Source organism: Equus asinus, chromosome 17, assembly GCF_041296235.1.
Source record: "Equus asinus isolate D_3611 breed Donkey chromosome 17, EquAss-T2T_v2, whole genome shotgun sequence".
Taxonomy (NCBI): domain Eukaryota; kingdom Metazoa; phylum Chordata; class Mammalia; order Perissodactyla; family Equidae; genus Equus; species Equus asinus.
In genome coordinates this window covers 30,171,700-30,185,142 of record NC_091806.1, presented here as the reverse complement: position 1 = coordinate 30,185,142, position 13,443 = coordinate 30,171,700, and the positions used below count along the sequence as shown (strand labels likewise).

Below are 13,443 nucleotides of genomic sequence, written 5' to 3'. Positions count from 1 at the left end.
CTTGGATATTTCTGCTCCAAAGTTTATGTAGTTTACAGTATTGTAAACAGTCTTGCTGCCTCCAAAATAACACAAGTACAAATGTTTTAAAGCAATGGGTAGCTATCATTATAGCCTACTTGGTATCCAAGCAGGGACAGACAGAAAACTAACAATTACACAGTCCCTGCTATGCACAAAGTGCTGTCAATGGTAAAGCCAGTGGAGGGATGTGAAGGTCTTCAGCTATCTCCCTCAATACACACACACACACCAGTGGGTCAGCATTGTGTGATATGACAAAATGACATTATCTCATGATTACATAAGGTGCCAGCCAACTCCTCTGAAGAAATGTTTTCCATGCCTGTGTCGGTGTCGCAATCCAATGTACACATCAGGATAGATGCAGAGATGGCTGATGGCCACTCTGAGTTTATTATAACCAGCATTTCAATATATACATAGCTTACAACTGTTAAACATACACAGATGTTCAGGACAATGTAATTAGTGAATGCCAAGAATTCTTAGTGATTTCTCAAGGAGCCCTCCCTCGGCCTCTGTTTTGATATTATCATGTTATTGCTGTGCTCGTATATTTCTAGATCAGAGCATGCAAGGCCTCCTAGGCAATGGCTCCTCCTGCTCCTGATATCATTTCTCCATCTGTGCCCCCAGGCGACCATGCCTGGCTTAGGTTGCCTCCCCCTGGAGGTCTTATCTGTTATTGGCTAACCGGCCTTCTCACCTCTGGGTCACAGTTTGTTGGCAAGCCTTTTCCAGTGATTATTAACCCTTCCCGTGTCAGGAGTGGCTACAACCTGTAACAAACTTCCAACCAGATTGTTGCCCTCAAAATTCAATTATGCTGAAATTCTGGAGCTATCCTGAATTTATGTATTTAACCCACCAAATGTACCAAATGTATAGATCTTGAATTTGTGAGATGCTCATACAGAAATCATGGAAACTACTGAGGTCTTTTGTGTAAATACCATAGAATTTATGTTAATTTACTGTAATCCTGAAAATTGTGCTTAATCTTTCATTTTATAGATGCGAAAACTAAAGCCCAAAGAAGGTAGGTAATTTGCATGATGTTCTACAGTTAATAAGTGGTAGAGCTGAAATTGGATCCCAGACACATCTAGATCCAAAATCCATGCTTTTCCTTTCTTTCTTTGGTACTGTATTTTATTTTGCAAAAAAGAACTCTTGTTTTTCTCAATTTAGAAAAATAATATTCATTCATTTGTAGAAAATTTGGAACAAACCATAAAGAATAACGAAGAAAGAAACATCAATAATACTATAATCCAAAGAGAGCTAATGCCGACATCTTGGTGTTTTCCCTTTCAATCACATCTTATACAGTACACAGAATTTTATCGCAGATTTTTTCACTTGTTATATTGCAAACATGAGTGCATGCCATTAAAAATTCTATAAAGCTTTGTTTTTAATATTTACATCATATTCAATATATAGATATAATAAATCAGCCTTCTTCCTTATTGTTAGACATGTAGGTCATTTCTGGTTTTTCGCAATTATACATAGCACTGGAATGAAACACTTAGTACATAAATCTTGGCCTGAGTGACTTGCTGAATCCCTTGACACAGATTCTTGAATATGAGAATGGGCTCTTTCTATTATGTCATGCTGCCTCTTTTCTTAAAATTAGGACCTTTCACCCAGTCCCTACTCCCCCTAACCAGAATGGAATGTGTCCTTCTGCTTCCTTTCTAAATGACTCAGTAAAGTTGTAGACATAGGGAAATGTCTAGACCCTAGGTTTGCAGAGCAGAGTTGAAAGAGTTGGGATTTGGAATCAGAGAATCTGAATTCATGCACCAGTTTGCTTGTCACTGACAGAGTGACTCAAGCAGGAACCTGAGTTCTTCAGCCTTTGTGTTCTTACCTGGAATATGGCACACTAATAGCACTTTCCTGAAAAGATCAATGTGAGAATTAAATCAGATAATGCATACAACAGGGGCTGTGTAAATCATCATGTGTTCTAGCAAATGTCAGTTACTATTAACTTTAGGCATATTGACAGATTTAGTGGGCTTTGAATGGGAAACAAAAGAGATAAAGTAGTGTATCATTGATGTTGTCTTTTGGTAAACCCACACATGTCGAATTAAAAAATTTAAATGTCTTCATTCACTGGCAGGTCAGAGGGCTGGTGAGTCCAATCCAGCATGAAACAGAGCAGGGGAGTCATGTGACACTCCACAACATTCAGCCCAACTGGCATTGGACCCAACTCTATCCTAAGAGATATTTAATGATGAAGGAGGATGTAGTAAGAGAAGAGCATCATGGGAGAGAAGTGAAGAGAGACAGGTCCTAACTCCCAGGAGGGAAGCTGTCTCAGACTCCATCAGGGAAGAAAAGAATCAGGACAGACATAAAGTTAGAGGCTAAGAAGTAGTTCGCTCTTGGGTTCATGATGAGACAACTAAGCTAAAAAGTTTTCTGAGTAGGCATCATACTTCAATGGAATGAAAGGAGAGGAAGAGGACATTTTAATGATACAATCCGAGGTGAGGAGTAGAAATTTCAGGAGTCAATCCAGAAATCCCAAGGATTCATTGATGATGAAGTTTGAAGAAAAACCTGAGGGCAGTGGGAGTCTTGTTAGGAAAGAGACAGCCCTATCTAGGTGAGAATCATCAGGGGAACTTGAAACCAGAGGAAGATGAGAAAATCAAGGCTTCTATGAAGCAGGAGGCAAATAGGAAGTGTTGTGAGAAGCCCAGACAAATCCTAAGCAGTTACAGTTGGCAGGAGATCCAGAAACACAATCAGCAGGCTGACCAGTGGGTAGTGATCAACTGCAAGGTATACGATGTTACTGGCTGGGCCAACAGGCATCCAGGTAGCCGCCAGATCCTCAACCAGTATGCTGGGGAAGATGCCATGGGAAGGAAATCAAATCTCTGCCCTGTCTCTGGACTGGGTTTTAAATGAACTCAGATGTTGATGGATACTATGTTTGTGTATTCTGGGTTTTGTTTTGTCATCAGTGTTTTGTTTTGTGTTGAAATGGAGTCACTGTTTGATAAGAAGAAATCTACAAATAGGCGAGTAATACCTAAACAAATATATCTGTCCACAAGTAGAAATTTCTGAGACCCATTTCATTGGAAATTCTAAAACAAAGACAGCAGTTCATCTGTTACACATCAAATGTCATTAATAACAATGAGGAAAACCTGCGATGACATAGGCTTTTAGAATTTGCAGAGGTTTCTTGGATCCTGTAGGTCATTCAGAGTAATACAGGTTATACAAACCACTTTTACAAAAGAAATGAAAATCACAGACATTAAGAGGCTGGTCCAAGGTCACCTAGCAGCTGGGCTCAGAATCAAAACCTTTATTTTTATTAAGTTCTAGTATTTCCACTTTCTTTCACTGCTTATCCTCATCACTCTCCTCCATCAAAATGGCTAACTGAAAAAAAATCTTGTAACATTTATTGGATGTCTAGGATAACCTAGACAGATTGAAATGTTCTTCTCGGACTTATAGGTTGTTTCTGGCTTTTCTGGTGTGGTCTCTTCCAGGTGGGAAGACCAAGCCTAGATTCTAGTTATTTGTACTGTGCAATTAGTTTTAAATCATGTAGTTTGAAAACAATCAGATGGCTCATATGTTCAATAATAAGATTTGATGTGCCAATTTTGTTTTATGAATTTATTTTCCTCTGTAAGTTCTTTGGAGAAAATTACAACCCATCTCAGGAGAAGTAAGTAATAATAAAACACGAGAGTTGAATACTTTGGAGGGTTTAATTTGTGCCAAGCACCAAAGGGAGCACTTTATTTTAACTCTTCTGATTTTTACAACAATACTGAGATGAAGGTATTGTTATTCCCATATTCTGGTTAAGGAAACCAAGGCTCCAAGAGCTTCCGCAAACTCCTCAGGACATTCCTGGTAAGCGGTGGGGCCCAGATGCAAACCAGATATGTTTCATTCCCAAGCCTGCACTCTTAATCAATAAATAGGATGGAATCCTAAAAAGGGTTTTAGAATGACTGACTAAGTAAATGAATGAATTAGTGACCCTATGGGACAGACTACTTATGTATCATTATTCACCTATTATGAGGAGGAGGGAGAGTTGGAGAATAGTTTCTAAGTAAATAACCAAAGGGTGCCCCTTCCAGGCAGGTGCAGCCATAGGTCCAGAGCTGGCACACAGACACCATACTTTGATCCATATTAGTCTTTCAGGGTGCAACCTGTAAAAACCTCTAAGTTGTAGAGTAAACATTGGACCTCAAGCCCTCTGATTTTATGTCCTGCTCACCTTCACTGGAGAGCATGACACTTTTCCACCCCTCAAGGACCATATCATGGGCTGTTTTGCAATAATTACAATGAGGATTGCAAAGCATTTGATGACAGGAAATATATATGAATAGTTACAAGATATTCTTTGTTTTTTCCCAGAAATAATTCACTGTAATCAAAGTTTTTTTTTTAAATAAGATAAAATAACATATGCACAACAAGTGCACTTTTGTTAGAGAAATTTGGGTGCATATCTCTTTTGCCTTTAAGTCATTTTATTGAGGTAATATTGGCTTATAACATTGTGTAAATTTCAGGTGCATGTATTATATTTTGATTTCTGTGTAGACTGCGTCATGTTCAACTGATAGGTGCTTACGAGAGAGGAAGGGGTTGAGGGGAGGGCAAAAGGGGTAAAGGAACACATATATAAATTAGCCACAAGTTTCGTATAAGGCAACAGAATGTTCTGAGCTAAATGAAAGAAGCAAATGCAGTATTTTGATGTGTGCCCATGAGTAGCATGTATGGAACAAAGAAAGTAGGTTTATTTTTCTGTGTGCTGGTCAGTCCACTCCTTATCACTGGACACCACACTCAAGGAGGGACACTAAGAAACTCAAGTTCCTTCTCATGAGAGTCAGAGGTCAACGTAACAGGGAAGGCATGAGAAAAACTTAGAGGAAATACACCAAACTCCATTTCAACTATTTAGAGGTCTGCAGTGTGAAAGAGGGTAGAGTTGTGTGCAGCTCTGAAAGAGAGAATCCCAAATGCCTAGAAATGAGCAAAGCCAACAGAGACAAGACTAGGGCAGTGAGAAGAGGATGTGTACAGAGATAGAGTATGGATATGATTCATGTCATGAGTAAGTGCCAACCAAAAATGAGCATCCCAGCTTAGCTGTTTCCTTTGTCTTAGGACAATAATGGCAAGTATGTGTGCTCAATTAATTTCACCTACTGTCATGGACTGAGGATGAGAAGAGGAGAAGGAGGAGAAGACGATGAGAGGAGGGGAGAGGTAGGAGAACAGAAAAGAAAAGGAGGAGAGGGAGACAGTGTCTTGGGTGCTGAGCTAAGAAGTCTGGATTAACCACAGCCTGTTTTACATTTGGGGAAATATAGTTCAGGGAGAATAAATTACTTTCTGAAAGTCATGCAGCAAGTGTGTCAAAGAACTGAGTCTCCAAGTCACTTCTGTCTGGCCCAGTTCCTTAGGTTTCCCCAAGACAGGGCGCTACTCTTTCTTTGTCTACCACTTTGGTTCCCTGAAATACTGTCTTTCAAAGGACAGAGTCTCTAGAAGACTAAAAATTCACTGGGATGGTTTTACATTAGCATTAAAGAGATTTTAGCTAACATTGAACATTTCATTTTTTTGGAATGTATTTTTTAAACAGCTGACATTTGTGTAATTCTTTTAAAATAATTTGCACAAAGTGCTGATTTTTATATCACTGTGAGGCAGATAGAATAAGGATTATATTTCGGCATTAAGAAATGGGAAAACGAACTCACAGAGGGGCAGGAGGCATCTCAGGTCACATAACTGGTTAATTGCAGACCTGAAACAAACACTCAGGCTCAGTCCTTAGGTTGACATCCATCGTGTGCATCCCACAAGGCTGTGTGTCAGGGAGCACAGCTCTGTATTAAGAATAGAGGGCTCTGAGGGTAGACAGCCTGGACTCACAACCTAGCACAGCAACAAGTTGTGTCGGTTTAGGCCAGTTACAAAACCTCTCTGTGCTTCAGTTTCTCTGTCTATAAAATAGCAACCACAATAGCGCTAACCTTATAAATATTATTGGGAGATTATTGAAAGAGTTGAAGGCATTAAAAGTGCAGGGTCTAGAATATAGAAAATGCTAAACAAATTTTAGATACTATCCATAACATGAATCAGTGGTGGCACTAGTAGTTGACAAACCTCTAGATATATCCCCATTATTTAGGGCAGGAAGCCCTAGGTTAAAAAAGGAAGATGATACAAACCTTAATTATTTTTCCTAAAAGTTTTCTCCATGGGGGGGTGTCCTGGTGGTGCAGCAGTTAAGTGCACATGTTCTGCTTATCTGCAGCCTGGGGTTTGCCATTTCAGATCCCAGGTATGGACATGGCACCACTTGGCAAAAAGCCATGCTGTGGTAGGAGTCCCACGTATAAAGTAGAGGAAGATGGGCATGGATGTTAGCTCAGGGCCAGAGTTCCTCAGCAAAAAGAGAAGGATTGGCATTAGTTAGCTCAGAGCTAATCATCCTCAAAAAAATAAATAAATAAATAAATAAAAATTTTTCTCCGTGGAAAAGAAGACCCCAGTAGTATCTGACAACTATGAGATAATCATTCATTATCTAAAAGAGTATGGGTCTTTGAGGGTAAAATTCTACCATAAATTTTCTTTAGTACATCTATATAGATATATATGTATTTACACACACACACACACATACATATATATATATATATATATGGAGAGAGAGAGAGAGAGAATTACTCGTTGAGCATGAAAGTGGGTGTCAGGAAGCACAGGTTTAACTCCAGCATTTTTCAATGTCTTGCTGATGATTTCAGACCTGTTAATTATCTGGGCTTTTGTAACCCCCTACTCTGTACAATAAATGGGTTGAAAAAGGTGATCAGGCTGGGAGGCACCACAGACATGACCTATTAAAATTATTGATGGCCATCAGAATTCCAAGGTTTATGGAGGCTCGAGAGATAAGCCCATCAGGACTTTTCCAAGGCAACAGATCCCTTAAAAGTTGCACCAGTGAGTTTTGAAATGAAACTTTTGCTTTCTAGAATTCTTTTCATAACTCTTTCTTTTTTGTTTCAAATTTCTCACCTTTCTTACCTCTGAACAATCCTAATCTCTTTCTTATACCCTGTTCACTTTCTTAAGTATCCTGATTTTAAACCCATTCTAGTCATTAAACTAAGAGATACTTCTTTCCAGCCTTTGCACTGACTCTCCAGTATAATGTGGCAAGCTTGTAAACGAATGCTAGCATTAAACCTACACACACATGCACATATGCATACTACTTGTCCACAGGACCAGGACCCCTCCAGAGCAGACAAACACTAATGGCCTTGGAGACCCTGTGTCTTGTTTCTGAAGATCCATTGAGCAGCTCACGGGAAAGTCATCCTTTGAGCTAATCTAAGTGAATTATATTGGTTTTTGTTCATCATTTTATAGGCTAAAGCCCTTTGCACATATAAATGGGTGATGACATTGAAAACGTTTTGTAAATTGTAGCACTAACTAGAGGAGCACAGATCCATATGTACAAAACATAACCAGTTCTCCAAACATAACCAGAGCTCAATCGACATCTGAAACAGTACTGATAGTGTAAAAGACAACTACTGGAATTTTGTATCTCTTTACTGACCAACCCCCACTCAGAAAAAAGAATTTATTCTAACTGAATTCCATAACAGTTTGAGGACAAGTTAAAAATCACTACTCATCTTTCACTTCACCAGAGGAGAAAAAAAGTTATTGTAACTTTTTAAAATGTTTTGTTTGTTCATTGTATTTTGCTTATGATTCCACCCAAGTAAATTTATTAATAGTAATAATTTTCTATTCACAAAATTAAGGCATTCGTAAGTTGATATAATAGATTCTTAATTATTGTTCCTTTTTCCCTTAAAGAATCTAATTCATTCCTTGAACATTTATTTCACGGTCCCAGTTGGTGGAATATTTCCAAGAATTGTGGAGGAAATTAGAGGCTATGAATATGTTCAATGTCAATCTGGGATTCTTTTCCCTTCACCTTGCCCAGATCTTGATTTTGGAAGCCACGGCTTGGTTAATACTGTGGCATTTTGGGAATGGCTGGCCTATTACAATATTCATTTCCTTTCTCCTCACAATTTCTGAGGTAAGCAGGCATTCTAAGCACAGGCGGTAGCTTTAGGGGAAGACTTAAAACTTTTTCTTCGATCTTTAGATTGGTGTCAGCTGCTGTGTGATACTTCTTGGCAAGCTGCTCATCAGTGTCTCACAAGGAAATTACCAAATCTTGCTGGGCCCGAGTTCTGCTGTCTGTAAAATGAGGATAACAAATATGCTTATGGAAATATTCTGAGGGCTAAACAAGTTAACCAAACAATTAAATATTTACCATAAACCTTGCATATGGTAAATATTTAATTCATGACAGTTGCTACTCTTTACCCAATTTTATCCCTACAACTTCAGTATCTGAAGTTCTTTTCTGAACCAGGCAACACTGATCTTTATCTTTCATTCATTTACCAACCAAGATTTATCAATGCATCGAACCATGAATTCTTTAAGAGCAGAGATTATAACTTATTATATTAGGATTAAGAATGTGTGAATTTTACCATAAAGGAAAACCAGCAACTGGAACATAGCAGGGCATTCAATGAATCCCTGTTGAATCAAGTATGAATCTCTGAACATGGCCTTCTATGAGCACAACATTGTGTTGTGGACATAAAGACAAATGCTTTTGGTCCCTGCAATTGGAAAATGAGTCATCCACTGGAGGAGGCTGTCATTCAAATTGCTAAACATACTGTATGACAGAATGACATTGACGCCAAAGAGAGGAATGAGTATGTCTTGTTGGAGCAGAGAGAGGCATATGATTCTGATTGGAACAACGGGGGAAGGTTTCATGGAGAATTAACACCAATGTTAATTCCAGAATTTTATACTTTAATTTTTTTGAAAAGCTTACTTGTTTTATTCCTTGAAAAGCAACTTTTGGAAACAAGAAGGGAAGCAAACATGTATTTAATGCTTAGCACAGCCAGTCAACTTACATGTATTTAAGTTGCATAACAGCTCCATGAGTAAGGTGTTCGTATGTCTGCTTATCAGATGAAGAACTGAGGTTCAAGTTACTGATAACTTAGCAAGAGTTGTGCAGCTCATAAATGTTGAAGAATGTTTAGAACCCAAATGTGCCTGACTCCAAAGGTCATGCTTTTTTCACTCCACACTGGAAGATTTTCACAGTCACAAGGAGATCTTTCTCAGCTGGAGAACCATCTACACAAACAAATGGAGGGGGGAAAGAATGTGACATGTGGGAAATAGAAAGTAAGCTTAGCTCTAGATCAAACGAGATCCCCACTCCTTTTCTCAAACTGGCTCCTGAACCTACTATCAGGCTAATTTATGAATTACTTCTTGACATCCCAATTTCTCTAACAACAATTTGGTCTCTTCTAGGCTCAGAGTTGCTTTTTGCAGCATGACATGGGACACGTATCCATATTTAAGAAGTCCAAGTGGAACCGCCTGATGCAAAAATTTGTGATGTGTCATCTCAAAGACAGGATGTTCAGGGACTATGATGGGATTCTTAAAAGTCATTTCCTAAAGCACTGGTTTCTAAATTTCTTGGTGCACTCATAGCAGTAAAAATGTTTGTACAACCACACAAATAAATGTAAACGTACCAAAATTGTAGATTTTTTTTTGAGGAAGACTAGCCCTGAGTTAACTACTGACAGTCCTCCTCTTTTTGCTGAGGAAGGCTGGCCCTGAGCTAACATCTGTGCCCATCTTCCTCTACTTTATATGTGGGACGCCTACCACAGCATGGCATGCCAAACAGTGCCATGTCCACACCTGGGATCCAAACCAGCGAACCCCAGACAGCTGAGAAGGGGAGCGTGTGCACTTAACTGCTGCGCCACCAGGCCAGCCCCTAAAAATGTAGATATTATATATTTATATATAACATATATTATAAATATAAACATATTATATAATTATGTACACTAATATGTAATATAATATTGTAATATATATGCTGAAGTTAGAATTTTATGAGGAAAAAGTTTATTTTTCTCTAAGTAATTCTAATTTTTTTTATTACACCAGTAAACTATTTGGCCCAGTCCCTGGCACCCCATTAAGGAACTACCTCACAGGAGAAGGATAGTGTCTTTAAAAATGAACATGTGCCTCTAAAACCATAAGAGGGAATGTTCTTAGAAGAGGTCTGGACATTTATTGCAGGGAAACTAGGGGAATCCAGTGAGCCTGATTAGTTCCTGGAGAGTCTGGCTATGAAGAAATAAAGGAAAAAATGCAGGAAAAGAGATAAACATGAAGAGAAAGAAAAAGAATGGTCATGGAAGGTCAGATGGCTCTGTTCAAGAGTCAAGGGTTATTAAATGTAGACTACTGACAAAACAGGCGGTGATGATGGCGGTTGGTCTCATCCCCCTAAAATAAGCTCCAGGAAACAAGGTGCACTGTCCTATGCAATGCACACTGCAGTGCAGCACTTGGAAGAATGCCTAGCACATTGTACACCTTCAATAAGTATTTGTTGAATGACTAAATGAATGAACAAAGAAAGAAACCAGAACAGAAGAGAACTGCCAAGAGTGGCTTCTAGCCCTCCTCTGATAATGCTCATTATGTACCTTGAGTGAATAAAATAGTATATCTGGCCTTCAGTGTTCTCATCTCTATCCTTAGGAGTTAAATTGGATCTCTGCTTTTTCTATGACACTCTTGGATTTAGTGACTGTATACTCTGGCCTGAACTGAGGTGAGGGGGTGGGAAGGAATGCCTTTGAGCCTTCCACTAAACCAAATCCTTGCATTCAAGCCAGACCAACTTAGGAAAACTCATAAGCACTGATTCAGAACCTATTTGTTTTTCCTTAACGTGCTGGTTTTATATTGAATTGGAAGAAGTTTAGAATCATCTAATCTGGATCTGGATTCATATTAGAAATATGTCAGCCCCTAAATGTTTACAGTGAATAATCTATTGCCATTTTATGTGAGAAGTTTCATTTAACCAGAAAATAGATCTATTCCTGGTTATCTGGTTTCCTAGCCGCTAGTGACTTGGAAGTGGCCAACTAATAAGAGAGTGACGGAAATGCTGAAGTCAGACCCGCAGAGTAGTGAGCAGAAACTACTGACAGCAAGTGACAAGGAAGGCAGACGGGAACTCATATTAGATGAGAGCCTACCAAGGGCAAGGTTCAGAACTATCCCCTTTAGGAAATTGTCTCATATAATGCTCATGAGCTGGGGGATTATGGCACCCACTTTTTGAAGCCAACACTGATGTTCAAAGGGTTAATTAACTATTTAAGCCAAAGTCCATAAGCTGATGAGTAGGAGAAATCATAATACAAAATTAAATCATGCAATCTCCAGAAGATTCATTCTCGCTTCTCAATTCTGACTCATTTTAAGTCATCTGAGGAGGTTTTAGAAAACACTGCTGCCTCTCTAGAAGTTCTAATTTAATTCATTTCTGGGGAGGTCTGGACATCAGCACTGTTTTGATAGCTCCCCAGGTGATTCTAACCTGCAGCCAGATTTAAGAACTGCTGCTCTAACATCAGACCCGCCTTTGTAGGAACTCAACCACTGGTTAGCTGGGCCACTTTGAACAAGTTACTTAATGTCCATGAACCTCACTTTCTTCAATTGTAAAATGGACATAGATGATGGCTTTGACCTGACAGGGATGTTGTTAGGATTATGTGTGATACTCATGTGTTGTGCAGAATGCAAAGTATGACTAATGGGAAATGCTCAATAATTGTCAGCTGTTGGTAAAATTAGGAACAATCTTTCCATAATCAAAATGAGGACCCACAATCATTAAGAAAAATGTTTACTCGTGATGTTACTAAGAAGATAAAGAAGTAGGCCATAAATCACAGAATCATTAAATTGGAAGAATCTTAGAAGCACCTCGTCTTCTTATCTACTTACATTCTAATTGAGCAAATTGAGGCTTAAGTAGATTGAACAACACAGGGTTGGATCTGTATTCAAATAAGAAATATATCTGTCACTCAAAATGGTTAAAGTAAATAGTATATTGTCATTAAACGTGACAAGTTTCATTTTATCAGAGAATTTCTGTAGGCAGACTATTCTGCCCTTTATCCACCAGTGTTAGTTGAAGTATATCTTGATTCACTCAGAAATCCCTATCACAGAAATAAAGCAGAGATGGTTTCCATGTTATTGTGAGATTCAGGTAATGCACCCTTTGACCCTCCTTCCCTTGTTCTGAGAAAGTCAGAGGAAAAGTGAGACTCATGTGCCCTGGAAGTAATTGACAGTGGATTTGGTGACACTGTATAGAATATTACACATCAGCCCGAACCTTGCTGATGCTTTTTAAAAAATCACACCTTTCCCATTGTCCTAAATTCGTACACAGCTCTCTCTATAAATTTTATTTCCAGAAATAATTTTGTACTGGTTGAAATAAATACAACTTTGATGACTCATGAACAGAGTAATGGGAAATAGCTCTGAAAGCAAATCATGTATACTCTCCTTTTCATAGAAAAAACAATGCTTTGTGAGGAATATGAATAAAGGCTTGAGCTATGTGAGGAGAGAAAATCACTTGTGGGAAGGAAAAGTGAGCTGGTGGGAGGTAACATGGAAAATTAAGATATAAACATCATCTTTGCCTTATATAAGCATCCCAATTTTAAATTTAAAACTTGATTTTGTATCAATTTACCTTCCCCCTGAAAAACACACAGATTATATTAATTCTTTGGAATATTCAGCACTAGCTGTGCAAAAATATGTATGTTCTGTTGATTGCAGTTTTTGCACAATAAAAGGGCCCTTCTGAAATAGGGAAAGAAATGTCACACATTATGGACTTCTGTGCAATGCTTAAATCAAAATGGACTCCTTGTAGTATATCTTTCAACCCCACCCCCAGCATGTATATTTCAAAACCTACAAGAATCACGTGTTATCATAGGGATAAAGAGTCAGAACATTTGAAATTAAGACCTTCCTTGAAAATCTGGCCCATGCTCTTTCCATGACTCCATCCTGAAACACTTTTTTGGGAGGGGGTCAAGTATGCTATTTCCTGTAATCCTCCCAGTAATCTCATCCGTTTTACAGATAAGGAAATTGCATGATGCCACACACCTAGTAGCAGGGATTTAAATTCAGGATGGTTTCAGTCCAGAGTCTGGATTCTCTATACTGCACCTAGACGTACCTTGGATATAAAGAATGATTTAGGGCAATTTCTGCATGGAATTTGGTTCAGGAACAGCCTGTTTTGCATGAAGCTGGTAATGGTACTTCCTTATGGTCTCCAGTAATAGTGGCTTCCAGACACAG

The 13,443-nt window shown here is 38.6% G+C and overlaps 1 protein-coding gene across 1 annotated transcript in view; it reads left to right on the top strand.

Annotated features, from left to right (window-relative positions):
* LOC106826114 (fatty acid desaturase 2-like protein FADS2B) overlaps positions 1 to 13,443 on the top strand; it is a 52,619-nt gene that overhangs the window by 25,048 nt on the left and 14,128 nt on the right. Inside the window, exons 2-3 of the mRNA XM_070487375.1 lie at positions 8,006 to 8,197; positions 9,523 to 9,622. Coding sequence (XP_070343476.1) covers positions 8,006 to 8,197; positions 9,523 to 9,622 — 292 coding nt within the window. The remainder of the gene's footprint in view (positions 1 to 8,005; positions 8,198 to 9,522; positions 9,623 to 13,443) is intronic.